The following is a 17,577-nucleotide window of genomic DNA, read 5'->3' as shown; positions in this document are numbered from 1 at the left end:
GGGCAGCCTCTGACTCCGCGGATCGCGGTGCCCTGCCCTCCTCTCGCCATCGTGCTGGGTGCTTCACGCTGCTGGCACCATCCCAACACCTGCCAGTTCCTGGAATCCCTTCCTGGGGCAGGACCACGCGGCCTCCAGGCGGCCTTACTGCCCCTGCCCTCCCCCCCCAAGTGGCACCCCCGGGCTGCCTGATCCGGCCTCACCAGCCTCTGCAGCCTCTCCTGGAGGCCCGTGGCTGTGCACACGCACCCCTGCAGCCGCATTCGCCACCCGACGTCCACTGACCTGTCCCCCTACAGCAAGGGCCTCCCGTGGGTAGCGGGGCCGGCACAGAGGGGGCCCGTCCGTCTACCCGGCTGGCCTCACTGAGCACCTGCCTTATACGAGGCCCTGTTCTGGGCACTTGGGGGCACAGGCTACACCCAACGCCCGTCCTCACGCCACTTGCACCCCAGCACGGAGGACAAACGATGCATAGTAGTGAGTAGATTATACACTCGGAAAGTGTACATGCTGCGTGGAAAACAGTGGCCGCGTGGCAGCGAGGATGTCCACAGACTCGCGTTACACTGGATTGAATTGTGACCTGGGAAAGTCGCGTGTTGGGAACCTTTTCCTGACGTGGCTCAAACCAGCGACCCCGAGAGCGGGACAGAGCTGTGCTCTCTGCCCTGTGGTCACGCTGGCGAGCTGCCTCCCATGAGACAATGTAACCCCGGGTAAACGAGAGCAGGTTTGGAAAGGACGCGCGGGGGCAGCACCGAAAACCAATCAGTGCTTCTCAGGACGCACGAGCCGCCCCGTGGACCTGAGTGCAGGGAATCACAGCCTCTGTCGTGCCGTTGCCTCGGAGGCTGGGGGCCGTGGACCAGCGGTCCTCAAACCCCGGCTCGCATCAGACTCACTGCAGGGCTGGTGAGAACGTGGTCGCCGGGCGCCCCCCGTGTGGACGGAGGGCCCAGAGTGTGCAGTTCCAAACTCGTTCCCAGGTCCCCCGGTGAGGCCAGGGACAGCACCTTGAGAACCACGGGTGTAGGTCATTCGGGGAGCCTGTGCACTTAGGAATTTGGAAACTCGGGGGCGTCGACCTCCCACGGGGATCCGCGGTCCCGTGAGTTGCAGGCACAGGAGCTGTCCCCTGAGTCCAGCCTGAACAGCCATCCTCCCCGGCCCGAGGCCTGGGGTGCCGATAAGACAGCACGGTCCACCCTAAACTCCAGGCACGGGGGTCACCCCCTGGGGAAGGCACCTCCCCACGTGTGCCCGAAGGTCCCAGCCCCCAGCTAGTCCCTGAGAGCCGAGGCCAGGGTGGCGGGCGCAGGGGCCACATAAGCCCAACGGAGCGAAACCCATCTCTTAGGAAGAACCACTTTAGAGGCGACCCAGCTTCTTAGACAACTGAATAGACACCATCGGAGGAAAATTCTGTCCCAGAAAATAAAGGGCCAGAGAGCGCCAGGCGAGATTCCCCTGAGGCAGAGCCTGCCGAGGCCCTTCTTGCTTAGGTCAAGGTCACGGGGTGTTTGGGTCAAGGTGGTGCCCAGTGACAGTGATCTCCCACGCCAGCTTCTACTCACGTCCTCCCTGCCTCCCTGCCCACTTGCTTTGACGCCTGCATCTCTCTTTCTTTCCTAACTGTCCTTCGTCTTTCCAGATGCAGGACGCTATGGGCTACGAGTTACCCTGGGTGTATTTTGTCAGTCTGGTCATCTTTGGATCCTTTTTCGTTCTAAATCTGGTTCTTGGTGTGTTGAGCGGGTAAGCTGACCGTTTCTGTGTCCTCTTTACGGCGCAGCTGAGCAAGGCCCCAGGTCCCGCTGTATCCGTCACCAGGCCCAGGAGAAACAGAAAACGTCTCCACGGAGCCAGGATGCTGGCCGTCGGCTGGGCGGGCCGTTTGGCCTCTGATGACCTAGAGGCCCCGGTCCCGGTGCTGCCCGGTCGGCGCCGGGCCCGGGGTGGGCAGGGCCGTGCTCGGCTGCTCTGGGAGCTGTACTAACTGTGATTCCGTTCTTCCAGGTCAATGATGCCGTGGGAAGGGACTGGCCCTGGATCTATTTTGTTACACTAATCATCATAGGGTCATTTTTTGTGCTTAACTTGGTTCTCGGTGTCCTTAGCGGGTAAGCAGGACCAAACAAAAAGGTCTTGATGTTTCCATTTATTTCACTTACTCTTTCTGCTTTTCCTGGCTTTATTCTTTTTCTGACTCTGATGAACCTGGGACGTGGGGCCACCCCAGGAGCCTTGAAGTGAATGTCCTTGGCCTGGCTGGGCAGAGATCAGAGGCACAAGGCCGAGCCCACTGGTTTGGGCCGCAGTGAGAGGTACCCAAGCCCACCTGCCTCCTGCCACCCGTGCACCCCTGGCTGTCCAGGAGGGCAGGATGCTTCTTCAGGAACCCCAGAGCAGCTGAGCCCCTTGGGTGGGAAGGGCTGGGCAGAGGAACTGGAGGAAGATTCGTGGGCCGTGGGCTTCTGGCCCGCGTGGCAGCCTCGCAGATGGGTGCCTGCCCTATCTCTCCAGCCACAGTCCAGGGCAGGCTGGCGGTGAAGGCGCAGGCCCCCTTTACCCAGTGTTGACTGGGCCGGGGTACCAGGAGCCTGAGCTAAAATGCAAGTAAACACAACAGACTGAAGCGCTCACTCCCTTTGGCGCCCACCACAGACTGGGCCGCCCGTCTCTGTACCCCTTCTCTGAAAGGAGGGGCGCTCAGCTGTTTGAAGCCATCCATCACTGGAGCACAGAGGAGATAGGATCCACTTTCCTTTACCTTTGTCTGCTTGGCTCCAAGTGCAAGGCCCGCCTAATTTCAGCCCTTGCTCGGACGAAGTTAAAACGTGGCCAGGGCAGCCCGTGGCTGGGGCCCGAGGAGCCCTGGGCGGCCACCTCTGCACCTCGGGCCCACTGGACGCCTCTTCGGCCCACTCTCTTCTTCCCGAGCCCTCACCAGCCATGCAAGGCCATCGCCTGAAGGCTCCCAGGGACACTTTCTGCCTTCGCCACGTGGGGAGGGGCAGCTGCTTCACAGCCTTTCTTCCGTCTCTGCGGACGTGGTGTTGGGGAGAGTCGGGCGAGGGAGGAAGATTTCCCACCCCCGCCTGCCGCAGCCCAAGGCCTCGCAGGAGCGTGGGGGTCAGTCCTGGAAGTGGCGGAGGGACAGAGTCCACCTCTGTCCTCGCCCCTCCCCACGGGGGTGCTGTCGGGGGCTACGTCACCCCGGGCCTTTGCCGCGAGCGGCTGCACAGGGACTGGCACCTTCCGTCAGGGTGACAGTGACACGCAGGCCGGCAGACGCCCCGGTCAGCTGCCTGGAGGGTGGAAGGGTTTCCAATTTTGTGTCCAACACAAGAAAATGCCCTGTTTATAAGGAGTCGTCAGGAAGAGCGTTGAAAAGTCAACCTCGTCACCCACTCAAGGCAGAAATTTGGAGCTCCAGGCAGAAGGTTTTTAAGTGTCACTCACCCATCTGACAAAGCGGAGATCGTAAGCCCGACTCCTCGGTCGCTGGGATGGTAGAGTGAGGTGCCTTCCGTCGAGTCCTCAGCGCACAGCAGTGCTGTCCTCGCTGGGATCGCGGCTTACCCAAAGGCTGTCAGAGCTGAGATTACTGAACAGGGTCGTCACAGGTTAGACCTGCTCCACGCTCTGCTTCCAGACACGAGGGGAGGGAGCCTGAGACGCCGTGTGGCTTGTACGGGGTCCCCTCACTGGTCACTGTCAGCACGAGACACAGCCCAGCACCATCTTCCTGCCACTGCCCCACAAACGAACGTTGAACAAGCTGGACCTGTAACACGCCAGGGCTCTGAACCTTGAAAAAAGTGGTTCCCCGTTCTCCCTGCAGAGACAAGGAGCGAGTCTGAGCGGTGAAGCCCCCCCCAGGGGTCTGAGGTGGAGGCTGAGGCCTCGACCACGAAGCCCCCCTCGAGCAGAGGCTCTGCCTGGTCATCCTCGGCTCCCCCAGCGGGTCCAGGTGGGGTTGGATGGCAGCAGCGCTGGGGGCAGGCAGAGTGATCTTGAAGGGCCAGTCTTGGTTCAAGTGACAGCAGGTGTGTGGAGCCTGCGGGATTCCAGAAACCCCGTCTAGTCAGGGCCTGTGAGCCCAGCCCTTGCTCGGGGTCCCCGGGCCCCTCCTCACACCCACTCCTGCCCCGTTCCTCCCCACATTGCTGGGGAACATCTCCCAAGGCTCCACCGGCCCCGGGCGCCCTCTGCCCAGCGTGAGCAGCTCCCCTTCCCGGCCTGTCCAGAGGGCTGGCCACGCGGTGAGAAGGCCCAGAGCCAGGCTGCCGTCGGGTGAGCACGCGTGGTGCTCGCCGTGTCCCGAGAAGTCCGGACAGCAGTGCGGTCGTTACCCTGGAGCACAGCCGTATGCCTACTCACCCGGCGGCCAGCCTTCCAGAAGCATTCGGAAACCTCTCAGCGCTCACGGAAGGCCCGTCTCAGGGTGGTGTCAGCGGTCAGCAGCTCGACGGCAGGCCCCGGGCTCCGCGCCTTCGGTGGATGCGCTCCTTTGCTGCCCACGACAGCCCCGCGCGCTGGGGCCACGCGGGTGTCACCTGCACAGAGGAGAAGAGTGAAGGTTACCTGCGGGAACTACCCCAGTTCTCACCAGTGCGGCCTGGAGGATCCGAGGTTCAACCCACGCAGTGTGGACCCACGGCCTCTGTCCCCGTCCCCCAGGCTCCACCGTCCCCAAGCCCATCGGCCTGGTTAATCCTGTGTCCTCAGATGACAGCCAAGACCTGGGAGGAGACGGGCGGGAACCGCAGTAAGGACAGGGGGACCAGCCCAGGGGTCCCAGAGGAAGCTGGGGAGCCCCAGCCCTGAAGGCTGCAGACAGGTCCTGAGCTGGGGGCCAGCGGCCCTGCAGACATAACAGCCCTCGAGGGAGAACAGAGCTCCCCCAGCAGCACTGCAGTCTTGGAGCATTTGGAGCTGGGGGCCGACACCCTGCGTCCGCCAGTTAAGGGTATTATCATCGTTTCAGAGCCCAGTACGGGAACTGTCCTCATGAACTGCACCCTGCTGTCACCGAGGAAGGGCTCAGGTGTGCTTGGGGTCGTCTGCTCAGGAAAGCAGGGAGAGCGACACTCAGCAAAACCTCCATTTTAAGGCGGAATTCAGAGATTTTGGTCATCAGAGGGACGGCCGTCCTTCGTCTGGAAACCCATTCCTGCTGAGCCTGGAGGCGTCCGTGTAAATGAGCATGTCGTGGATTTTTTCCGAACGCTTCCACGGTCATCATCTCTTGATCCTCACATGTCATAGGAATGATATTAGTCAGATAAGAACCAGATTGTATGACCTTCCCCTCCAGAGATCTCAGCCTCTAGCCATGAGAATTACAGTGACGGCAGCCACAAGATTCTGGAAGCTGCGCTAGAAGGTGCCATTGGGTGAAAGTCCCTGGACCCTGGACTCTGGTTACTGTTTGGTTTTAAGTGGTTGCAAACACAGAAGACGTGTGTCTTCAGGTGACAAGGGGCCCGGGACCTCTTAGAGGGTGGGCGCCCAGCTCTTGTCCCCCCGGGGAGATGGGGCAGAGGGCCTGAGGATGGGCATTTTACAACCTGAAAGCATCCCTGACCACGGGCCACAGTTAAGACGCTACATCCAGGTCCCGAGGAAGCAGAAGTGCCCGGGCACACTGCCTCGTGGCCGGAGCAGGGGAGACGCGCGTGATTCCTGGAAGCCTCGTTCCACGGAGTGCCCACTGGCCTCTGCCCTCAGGGGATGTGGGGTTAAGTTCCTGCGAGGCTCTGGACACAACGCTGCCATCAGTACACAAGCTGTCGTGTGTGTGCATCTGTGTGAAGTCGCCTCGTTCAAGGCACCGTGTTGATCTGTTCGCACCGAGCTCTCAACCCACAGCCCATAACTCAGGCCTGGATTCCGCTTGTCAGACACACGGACTTGCCCCGTGAGGCACCTCCCAGTCCTCGTGCCCTTAGGGTCACAGACTGCACGGCAGCTCCACGCTCGGGGGACGTTTTAATCAGAAAAATCACCATCGGAAAGCACAAAATGCGGAAATGGGCTGTAAAAAGGCTCTTATTCACAGTATGAGCTGCACCACCAAGGAGGCGAGCGGCCCCTCGTCCAACCTCAGCCGGGAACGTGACCCCAGGTCCCGCCTTTCTGCGCATCCGCGGCGACCGCGAGGGCTCGCGGTGTGGATGGCGTGACGAGAAGTCCTAGCGGGAAGGCGGGTCTGCAGACACGGAGTCCGCGGGTGATGAGGACCAGCCGCACCGGTCACCGCGGGGCCTGGAGCCCGGCCGCTGCGTCGACGGACCCTTCACGCAGCCGCCCCTGCGAGCTGTGCAAGTGCGCACCCGGCCCGGGCTCTCCGCCGCGCTTGTCCTGTCGGCCGTTGCGTGCACAGGACGTGCTCCCGCCTTCGCGCAGACCCGCCGCGACTGACCGGGCAGCCGGCTCCAGCCCCTGGGCCCAGGCCGCGTGGGACATCCAGCGACGAGACGAAGAGAGCGGGGCGCTGCCGCCCTGCACGTCCCTGCTGCGTGGAGCCCGGAGAGGGAGCCCCTCACCTCCTCCCGGCCCGGGCCAGGCTGTGCCCCACACTCCGCGGGTTCCTGGCTCTGCTGCCTCTCGGAGCCCCTCGCACCCCAGGAAACCTCATTTCCTCTTCTCCCGGATGTCTGTCTGTTCCTAGAGGTCGTGGGCCTCGGTTCTGCGGAGCAGATGCTGTGACGCACGGCTGGGTCCGCTTTCCCGGCTCTGGTCTGATCCCGGCTCCAGGAGAAGCACGGCCTCTTAGCTCTTCAGTCACCCTTCCACCCAAACCCGCTGCACGAGGCGTGGAGCTCTCAAGTGTGCGGAGGCGGAAGGGCAGTTGGGGGGCGCCTGGAGCTGCAGTCTGGGGGCTGCAGGGGGGCCCCGCTGCATGAAGTGACTCTCCGGGTGGCGAACCGCAGCCCCGGGAGGAGTGGCGGGTGCGGAGAGCTGGGGACTCTCTCCGGGCCCATCCGCCATGGAGGCAAGGCCTCCATCCACACTGTCAGCTGTCAGTGCAGCCCCTTTGCCCTGGGAGGGAAGGGACGGTGCCGCCAGCTGCCAGGAAGCCCGAGAAAGAGCAGGTTCGGTCCGATTCGAACTGGAGTCAGTCAAAGTGAAGAAGAACGTTCCATCCCAACCAGAGCGTCGTCAAAGCAGCAAAGAGAACTCGTAGCTCAGGAGCCACGGCTCCTGGTGAAAACGTCCCCCAGCCCCCTCCCGGCCCAACCCTCACCATAAAGGGTGGCGGCTGAGGTCTGCTCCTGCCGCGGCTGCAATGAATGCAGATCCTGGACGGCGGGCACAGGGGCTCCGGGGCTGAGCCTTCCTGCCCCATGGCTTGTCGGTGTGTCCTTCCTTCCACGGGGCCTCCCATGGAGTGCATGGAATCCCTTCCAGGTGGACTCTGCGGCCTCCCACCCTGAACTAGGCCTCAACTGCTGAGGGAAGGAGGAGTCACGTCTCTAGGAAGAAACCAAGAATCCCCCCAACACACACACACACACACACACACACACACCAGGAGCCCCATTTCCCCGAGACTGGAGGTCAGAGGCAGGCTGCTCCTATCTGTTTCGGAAGAAAAGGCACAGACTTGCTTTGAGAGTGAGAACCAGCCTCCCTGACTCCCCTCCTGGCTGCCAGGTCCCTCCTGGCTCAGAAAGTGAATTCAAGGTCAGAGAGGAAATAAGGACAGAGCCATAGAAAACAGGAGCGAGACAGACACTCCCCACACTTTTCAATAAGCGCCTCTTGCAGCAAATCCCGCTCAGTTTTAGCTGCTGCTCGTCGCTGCTTTAGACTGAGCGCCTCGTTTAACTTTTATATCATCTTGATCTTACGTAGTTTTCCATTCTGACTAGATTTCCTTCTTAACCCGAAGGGCACCCCCAGGACATTTTCCTGTGTCTGGAATCCTCTTCTGTCTCCCTCTGTGTGGGAAAGGACATTCTCTAGATTAGAAACCCCTCCAGGCTTGCTGAACGGGGCAGAACGAACCCTAGAAATGAGAACGGGGGGTGAGGAGGTGAGGTCTCCTGGGCCTGACATCAGTGGTGTCCTGGTAAACATTAACGACTGGCTCTTTGCGGGGAGAAGCCCTGGTGTGTAACGTGTGACGATGTCCGCAGCGTACGTATCCCGCCGCGGCCGATTCTGAGCCACCGAGGAGGCACCAGGGTTGGCAGAGCCAGTGCGGGGGCTGGGCTTCAGCGTGACCCCAGGCCCTCGTCTCCCGGGGCTATGGCGGGGGTCCCGCCGGGTTACTGCTCGGAAGGCCTTTCCAGGTCATTGGAGAACGTTTGTCACGAAGAGGCAGAGCTTGCCATCGTGGCCCAGGAAGGGCAGTGGATTTGGTCCACCCCACAGTCGTGCCCCGAGTCAGCAGCGCCCCGCCCCAGTGACTCCGTCCTCTTTCGTGAGAGCAGATCAGACCCGGGGCAGGGGGAGCGGTCTGTGCAGCGCAGGTGCGGCCGGCGGTTTCCCATGCGAAGCAATTAATGCTTTGTTCTTCTTGTCCCTCCGCCCTCTCGCCAGAGAGTTTTCCAAAGAGAGGGAGAAGGCCAAGGCCCGGGGCGACTTCCAGAAGCTGCGGGAGAAGCAGCAGCTGGAAGAGGACCTGAAGGGCTACCTGGACTGGATCACGCAGGCGGAGGACATCGACCCCGAGAACGAGGACGAGGGCTTGGACGAGGAGAAACCCCGAAACAGTGAGCGGCCTCCCCGACTGGGGCTGGGGTCTGGGCGAGGCGGGGGGCTTCCCCCCGTCCTGACGGTGCGGCCCCTGTAGCCACCTTCTCTGCTCTCAGAAATCAGTGCCACGTGTGGAGCAAAGCCTGCTATAGTCGTCCTAGAGCCTCTGGTCCCGGGACGGGGGAAACTGCTCAGTCGGGCTCTTGGTTTTAAATCCGACATCCTCCTCCCAGCTCCGGCTCCCTGGGCCGGGGCAGGAGTCCTGCTCCAGGCTTGTTCAGACGGGACCATCTCCCCCACCGCCACCGGAAAGCAGGCTCCCCCTTTCCCCTTCCAAGGACCACTGCGCTTTCTCAGGGAAAAGAGCCCAAGGTTTCTCTCGAGGAGGCTAGATTCAAAGATCTGGGAAGGTGCTGAATGGGAAGGTTGGGGAAACCCGGAGGAAACTGGCAGAATAGCTTTAGGTCTTAGAAACCGACCCCAGCCCCTCTCTTCTCCTCCCGCGGGCCCCCTTCCTGGGGTTGCGCACATTTGGATCGGGACGTTTCTGACCAAGGAACCAAGCAGGTTAAATAGCCGACATGCTTGCTGAGCGGGGCCAGTCAGATAAGCGGGGGAAGCTAGAAAGGCTCCCAGGCCCAGAGGGAGGAGAGAGACCCGCTGAGGCTCCGGGGGCTGACGGGGAAGCAGGGTGTCCATCGCTGTGTCCTGACAGAGGCCAGGAGGGTGCAGGACACGTGTGTGCATGTGTATCCCGACGCGCGTGCGGATACAGTGGCCTTGTGCGTGGGCGTAGATTCTGCCGGGTGTGTTCATGCCCCCTGGCCGGGTTCTGCGTGTCCCTGCTCGTTGGTACCTGAGCTCTAAGTGGGAATCTAGGAGGGGGAGCAGGTGGAGAGAGAAGGAAGACAACTTGGACGTGAGCAGAGAGCAGGCCCGCCTCCATCGTTTCAGAGACGGATTGAATACAGCCTTCCACGACTTGCTTTCCGATAACTCTGCTCAAGGAATGAACACAAAATTAAAACACACACACGTCCAGGGACTGGGAACGAGGAGGCCTTCATGCTCTGCTAAGGAGTTTTTGCACGTTGGACGACAAGGCCTTAGATGGATTAGAACAGTGAGCGGCGATGCTGAGAATCTTCTGGAAAGATGCCGGCAGCGTCCGTTCCGCTGCTGACGGATCGTGGGTGGGGGATGGTCCGTGGCAGCCAGCCGTGTGTGAATAGTGAGCTAGCCTGGGAGCCTCGTCGACACCTGCTGCGAAGCACAGGAGCAGGCTGTGGGCTCCGGTCTGCACCCTGGTCACGGTGGAGCCCAGCTCACCACGGATGGTAGGAGCGCGTCTCTTACATGTTCGTAGAAACTTGTGTGTCCACTGCCCGCGCAGCACTCGGTGGCCGTCCACAGAGACACAGTTATCCTGCTCTTTTCTGAGGACAGGTGTGCTGCTTCCCTGTCCTGCCCTGATGGAGAATTCTTTGCTGCTGGAGCGGATCGAGTGGACGAGGCCCATCTACCCCCTCTTTCTGCCCGAGCTCTGGGAAGAGCACAGTGTACCGCCTGCCCCAGTGGACAGAGTCTCTGCCAGGGTTCTCACGAGCCCTTATGTGGATGAAGTCAGTCTGAAGCCTGGCGTCCCTCCCCTGCGCTCGTCCCTGGTGGCTGGAGGAGCCTGGGGTCTGCTTCTCATCCGCAGCCTTGGCCTCAGAGGACGGAATGGAGCCTGCCGCCTTCTGTCGTGGAAATGGTGGCGGGCCGGTCCTAGGGGGAGGGGGCCAGGGACTGGGCATCTAAGAAAACAAGACAGAGGATAAAATAGAGGCACGTGAGGAACTGAATGAGAGACGCTTGGGTATGGAGCCAGGAGGCCTGTCCAGAGGCTGGGGCGGCAGGGAAGTCCGGTCAAGAGCAGAGTGGGGCTTCCCTGGTGGTGCAGTGGTTGGGGGTCCGCCTGCTGATGCAGGGGACGCGGGTTCGTGCCCCGGTCCAGGAAGATCCCACATGCCGCAGAGTGGCTGGGCCCGTGAGCCATGGCCACTGAGCCTGCGCATCCGGAGCCTGTGCTCCGCAACGGGAGAGGCCACAACAGTGAGAGGCCCGCGTACCGCAAAAAAAAGAAGAGCAGAGTGGACGAGACGGGCTTGTTAAGGGACTGGCCGCTTAATAGATCCACAGAAAAGGTAGGCCCGCGGCTCAGAAACTATATTCTGATCTTCAGAACTTTGTAGGTGCCCTTTGAAACAAATACAAGGGAAGAAATGCCGCTACCAATGGTATGCGTTTCTATCAAAGTAGTGTCTTTGCCTTTGAAATTGCTAAAAGATTACAATACAGCGTATTTGCCAATTCTCTTCAGCTCAAAAATTAAGTCGTCTTTTGAGAAAAGAGGGAAAAGGGTATTATCACTCTTGACCAATGGCTCTGGACACTCGTGCTTGTGCCCCAGGTAGGAGCCCCATCGGCACTTAGGAAATGCCAGCTGTCGGGCGCTGGTGACACAGGGTGGCTCCAGTGCGGACACGGTTCAGTGACACGTCATTACGTGGTAGCTGAGCTCGCCCACGGGGAGCCCAGTTATTCATTTTTCGAGGAAGAGCTACAGATGCCACTGTGGCCGTAGAAAGAACAGGGCTCGGGAAGGCAGCAGAGAGAGGGCATCGTTTGAGGTGTTTCTCTGAGTAATTAGAGTCAATGAGTTGGCCAGTAAATTATATAAAAAATACGCTAAAGTACACTCAGTTCGTTCATCCTTCCACGCACCCATCCACCCATCAAGCAGTTAAAGGTCTGCTCTGTGTCTGGCGCTGTTTCTGGCCCTGAGGATATAGCGATGCACAAAGTCCTCAAAAATCCCTGCCCTCGTGGGACGGGAACTTCTTCTCTTCTTTCTTTCTCCTCCTCAAGATCAAAGAATGCATGGATTAAGGATCTGTGCATATGGGAATCTCTCTCTCGTGTCGTTAAGACCATTTCAGTGCAGCCCCAGTCCTCGAAGACAGACATTTGTGCAGATGAACCTGGAAAAGACAGACCGTGGAACCAAAACACTTGAGTTATAAGCAGGTTAAGTATTTATCCAGCGTATTCAGTTCTGTTCGCAGGAGCCCCTCTGCGATCACCGTTCACCAGCAGAGCCGTGTGGCCGCCGCCGCCCTGCGGCATCTGGGGTTGCATGTTACTGACGCATGGAGATTTGAGGGCCTCCGAGGGCAGCAGGTTGCCCACGGAAGGGTCCTGTGGGGCTCGAGAGCGGTGATCTGAACATCACTGGTCTACATGGTATACGTGTCAAGGGCACGTGCATCATTATTTGAGCTTTTTTTTTTTACAATTTAATCCGTTTTCCTTGGACTTACTCATGGGCATGGCTGCCACACGCCTGGAGTCCTGAGACAGCATCCCACCAGCACCCGGTCAGACGGCGTGAGAAAGACACTAGCAACGGCTTTTTTCCCGACTCCCTTCTTACTTTGGACCCAAAGCTATCGTGTTGGAGGCCATCCTAACCCCACACCCTGCGGGACAGCAGATGCCTCGGCTGCCCCGCGCATCACCTTAGCTCGTCCTAATCAAACCCTAAAACGTCAGTGCTGGAAACCGCCGCAGAGATCAGGTGGGGACAGCTCGCCTGGGCTGGCGATGAGGGCCGTCGGGGCTCAGAGGCAGCGCAGAGACGAGCGGCCCGGGGGCCCTGCAGTGAGGCTGTTTCATGGGTTCTTCTGGGCTGCTGGGAACAACTCCCCTGGGCGGGTCCCAGACACCCATGTTGTATGCAGACCCTCACTCGGGAATCGGGTCAGAACAGGACCCCGGCGGGGGTGGTATCTCCACAGACAGCCCGTCCGCCGTGGAGCAGTCTGGCTGTTCTGCTGTCGGGCCCATGACTTTGTAGACGCCAGTGTCCCAGCCTGGGTGCAGTGGAGGGGCCCCCGAGGGCCACGTCGAGCGTACGGTGAGAAGCAGGTGTCCCTTCCCAGCCTAGGCAAGCCGTCCTACGCTTCTTAAAGCAAAACCAGCTCTGGGGGAGCTTGCCAGCCGGCTGTAGAGACCACAGCCATCTTCCTTGGATGGTGGAGTAGCTTCTGGAAGGAAGGAGGGTGTGAAAGCCACACAGTAAAGGGAAAGCTGGCAGCCAGTGGAGCAAGGGCGAGACCTTCTCATTCACGCGCTCTCCTCGAGGGTGTCGTTCTTCCACAGCTGGTGTGGAGCTGCTCTTTGGATCCCGAGGTTGGACAGTGGGCGAGGGTCGGCATCTGCGGGCTCTCCTGGGCTAGAGCGCCAAGGCGGGCAGGACGGGGGCACGAGAGGGGACAGGACAGGGACGGTCTCGTTTCGTCCTCCCCGGGATTATCTCCCGTGGGCACTGACGCCCCCTTTGTAGACGGGGAGCTGGGCTCAGAGAAGGTAACGTGTCATGTCCCACAGCTTGTACGCTGCCCCTGACCTCAGGGATGTGGGCCTGAGTCCAGCGCTGCCCGGACCCCTCCTCAGCCCCGCCCTTGGTGCAGGGACCCCCCTGCCTCTCCGGCCAGAAGCGTCTGGAAGAGGTCCCTCTAACCCCTTCGTCGTAGCATCTGTAACACCCTCGGTCTAACGCGCAGAGCGGGATGGACGGAGGGAAGGAGGGCTGGGCGGGGGGTGGAAAATCTGATCTTAAACATTACCCTAAAGGGCCCTGAGTGTGGTTTTAAAAGCAGGGAGAGATGGGCTTTATGATTGTAAGGACTGTGTTTGGAGCATGAAAGGGAGTCCTGGCAACATCTTGCTCAGGCAGAAGGTTCACTGAGGTCAGAAGCCGCCCGCCCGGAGTGGTCTAAGGGCAGCTGTGCTTGGAAAGGGGGCACATCAGTGGCACCGCCCGTCAGAGCTTCCTTCGGTTCGGGACTCCTTGAACTTGGTCAGAGGAGGGTGTTGGTCAGCCGGGAGGCTGCAGGGAGGGTGCTCCAGGGCAGCGACCAGCCCTTGTCCTGCCCTGGCGTGTGCACCTGGAGGAATGTGATGTAATCACCTTCAGTGCTGCGGGGTCATGTGGCTGCAGGGTCACCTCGGCGGAACCTCTGACGGTCCCAGGATCCTGGCACGATGGGGGGGGGGGGGTCCTCCAACCAGCAACAGCCTCACCATGGGGGCTCATGTCACCTCCCTGAGGCCACCAAACCCACTGGCAAATGGATCCGCCCACTCAGCCCGCCCAGGTAGCCCCCCAGTAAAGCGCTGCTGTGATTTTCTTGTAAAGCTTTGCGAACAGATGGACACACCTGGGGGCTGAAGGTAGCTCCGTGGAGGCGCTGAGGGGTGAATCGGCCTGCATTTCCCTCCGAGCCACCCCCTGGTGACCGGGGCTCACCCCGAAGCACCCTCAGCTCCGCCCCCGCCCCTCCCTTCCACGTAGACCCTGGGAGAGAAAAGCCCTGTTGCACCAGGACACGGTTTCTGCCAGAGGCTGTCCGTGGAGGAGAGGGTGGCAGTTCCCGCCTCTGTCGCCTGCTGACGAGGGGAGTTGTCACCTGGGGGCGGAGGGGGACGAGCCAGGGCTGGGGTGCGGCCGTGCCAGTCAGGTGGGCTAAGTGCTGTATAAGAAAGTCTCAGCCGCTTGGTAAGGTGAAGGGTGCTTCCTGCTCCTGGTTCCATGTGGGTCGAGTTGGCAGGAGGGAAGTTCACCTCCCCCCGGCCTCAGAGGTTCTGCGGATCCCCTGCGTCTGGGCAGGAGAGGAGGGAGGCAGAGGGCGCTTGGAGGGCCCCGGGGAGGATGTAAAGGCCAGGCCTGGGAGAGTGGGCATCGCCTGCCACTGGCCAGAACAGTTTACAGCCCCCATAGCTTCCGGGGTGGGGGGCGGGGGGAACGGACACAGTCTAAGGGGCAGCCGGGGGAGGGAGCGTGGTGGACACGCAGCCACATCTCTGCTGCCCACAGATTGGCAGCGGCTCTCGAGGCCAAAGGGATGAGGAAGCAGCTGCAGATGTAAAGAGCAGAACAAGTAAGGGGGGAGGGGAGGGGGGAGGACTTCAGTCTCGGGTTTTGGGGTGAAACCGAAGGTCAGTCCGGAAGCGGGGCTGACACTGGTCCCAAACGGCCTCAGGCGTGGACTTTCTCCCTTGGGTTCAGCAGAGCCACCAAAGGGATCTGAGCAGGGGGACAAGTTCACCGTGGGAAGGTCACCCAGCTCCTTTTGTGAACAGCTGGTTGGGGCTCGGGGGGCTGGAAGCAGGGGGACCCAGGGGTTCCAGGGGCTGACACAGCCTGAAGTGGGAGTCACGGCGGGAAAGATGGCCCTCCGCTGGTGGCCGGCGTCCACAAGGAAGGGACCGGGGCCGGCAGGGCCCAGGCGTCTTGGGGATGCACAGCTCGGGCTGTTCTTGACCTAGGGATGCAGCAGAGCCCACCCCCAAGGGACCCCCTGGGAGCTGGTTTGTCGCGTCTGCTTGGCTGTGGGAGCCCTTTGACCCGCGCCGTCTCTATCCATGACTACCCTGAAAGGTGCCCTGGGTAGAATCCCAGTGGCTCCCCCTCATGTGATCCCTGCCCTTATGACTCAGTGGCTGATGGAAAAGTAAGAGTTGAGTAACAGCCCCAAACACAGGGCTGTGAGGGCTCCGTCCTTCTGGGTCACTTCATCAGACGGACGTGCCCGGGCCTCTGTGGCAGCTGCAGTGCTGCCAGGAGAGCTGTGTGCTTCCGCGGAGCAGGAAGGACCATCGCCTTAAGCAGCGATCGCACCTGCTGTGTGCTTCCGCGGAGCAGGAAGGACCGTCGCCTTAAGCAGCGATCGCACCTGTTGTAACCCTGGGCTGGTGGCACCTTGTGTTTGGGCCTCGTGGTTCGAGGGGCAAGGCTGGGGCCGCGTCGGGAGCAGCAGAGCCCCGCCCTCGGGGAGCTGCCCCGAGGACGGTGGTCCCGCAGGGGGTGGATGGACTCTCACACAGGAGGCGAGTGATGGAGTGAGGCTGGGCAGAGGCAGTGGGGAGGAGGACCGCTGGTGGCGGGGCCACGTTAGGTGTTGCTTCTGCCCTCACGGGGCTGCTGTGACACATCGCCACAGACGGGGGCTTAGACAACAGACATCGGCTTCCACGGCTCTGCAGGCCGGACGTCCGCGATCGGGGCCCAGCATGGCCATGTTCTTGGGAGGTCCTCTGCCTGGCTCACGGATGGCCCACTTCCTCCATGGACGCCTGCCTAGTGCTCTGGCCTCTTCTTCTAAGGCACGAATCCCACTCAGAAGGGCTCCACCCTCATACCCTAATCGCCTCCCAAAGGCCCCACCTCCAAATACCATACCTGGGATTAGGGTTTCAACTCATGAATTTGGGGGGACACACGTTCAGTCCATCACAATGATCTTTCTGTACCCCTGTGGGAGACCCCGGATTCCTGCTGTAGCCAAGTGCACGGCTCCATCGGGATCAGAAACCACAGAATCCGGCCGCCGTGGGGACACGCGTGGCCCCCTGTGAGTGCGGGGACATGGGGGTGGGCGCTGGGTGTCATAGGTCTGCTTCCTGCAAGCCTGGCTCATTTCTGAAGACAGACAAGGGGAGGTTTTCCTCTTGTTCACAGTGCTTACAGATCCACTTCCTCCAAACAGACACGTAGGTTTCAACACTGTCTCAGGACAGATCACACAACACGCTCAGAGGTAGCCCAGCTGGAACCTGGCAGGCCTTCCCAGAACACAGCAAGCAGTTTTGCTCGTGTCCAGACCCCCCGAATTTAAGCCTGTACTTGGACTTCACTGCAAAGACCATAGACTTCCTTCCTCCTGCCCCTGGCCTGGACCCACACCGGGTTGACAGTCAGCACACCCCTCCTCAAAGGAGAGGATGGGCAAGAAGACCGTGTTTGCCCTTAAGACCCTGTTCTCAGCATGCGGTCCCCGAGTGGACAGTGTCCTGTAGAGGTCGTCGAGGAAGGCGGGGTGTCAGAGTGTCCTGTTCCCAGTGACGTCCAGCTAGTAGGCTGGACAAGAAAGAAAGCCGTTTACTCAGCTTCATGAAAATATACACTTTTTGCAATTTAGACTTAATTCATACGAGTTCATCAGACTGTCCAGACTTACCCCCTGCAAAGAGGTCTGCAGGGGAAACTCGCTAGACAGAGCTGTGAGAAAGGTTTATCCTCTCCAAAAATGTACATTTGAATTTCGATAAGGTTCTTCAGTGTTAGGCTTTTTTTTTTTTTTTTTTTTTTTTACAAAAAAGTAAGGATATTAAGATATTTTTAAATGTCTGGACAGAGGAGCTTTTGATGGTTCCTAAATACATGTTCTGAAAATGACTTGCGAAGCACAATGCTGGTTTTGACTAACGGACCCTAAGTCCTGTTCAGAATGCGTCTGATGCAGGTGCACGAGCCCTCCGAGACTACAGGTCAAGAGAAAACAAAAATACGGGCCACGAGCTATTAAAGAACCATTACAGCTGCCCTGGAGCTTGTCTGTGCCTCTGCTTCTGGGGTGAGATAATAGACCTGTTCTCAGCAACTTGCTGATGGGGTGAAAAGCCCTAATTAAATGCGTGACAGGTTGGCCTGAAGGTGAAAAGCCTTTGTTTACCTTCCCAATTCCAAGCTTCAAATCAGCCGGCCCAACCCTTATATCTCATTTCAGTGACTCATGAGATAGGATAATGGTATCCAGTATCAGGCTAGTCACTGTGCTAACAAAATTCTCTGAAAATAGCACATGTACCCGCACCAGGCACGTACACTCACACATGGGCGGGAAGAAACTGAGGACCCCTTTCCTGACAGGAGCGTTCAGAATTAGAGTCTCATTGTGTTTACTAATACTTGTTCCAGCCAGTGGGTCCAGCTAGGACAGGCAGCTTGGTGTGATGTCTGCTCTATGCGGTAGAGACAGA

The 17,577-nt window shown here is 59.9% G+C and overlaps 1 protein-coding gene across 2 annotated transcripts in view; it reads left to right on the top strand.

The window, feature by feature from the left end:
* The window catches only part of CACNA1C (calcium voltage-gated channel subunit alpha1 C), a gene marked incomplete at both ends in the record, with an annotated part of 456,740 nt that overhangs the window by 320,432 nt on the left and 118,731 nt on the right, over window positions 1–17,577 (top strand). Inside the window, 2 exons of one of the 2 annotated variants that reach the window (XM_082850933.1) lie at window positions 2,020–2,123; window positions 8,557–8,729. In XM_082850933.1, coding sequence (XP_082707059.1) covers window positions 2,020–2,123; window positions 8,557–8,729 — 277 coding nt within the window. Of the gene's footprint in view, window positions 1–1,654; window positions 1,759–2,019; window positions 2,124–8,556; window positions 8,730–17,577 lie in introns of both variants that reach the window. The other variant, XM_082850932.1, reaches the window with a different exon arrangement.

Source organism: Leucopleurus acutus (genome assembly GCF_964270905.1).
Source record: "Leucopleurus acutus genome assembly, chromosome: 11".
In the NCBI taxonomy this organism is placed as follows: Eukaryota; Metazoa; Chordata; class Mammalia; order Artiodactyla; family Delphinidae; genus Leucopleurus; species Leucopleurus acutus.
Note: the sequence above shows the minus strand (reverse complement) of the source record. Positions and strands in the feature narration are given on the sequence as shown.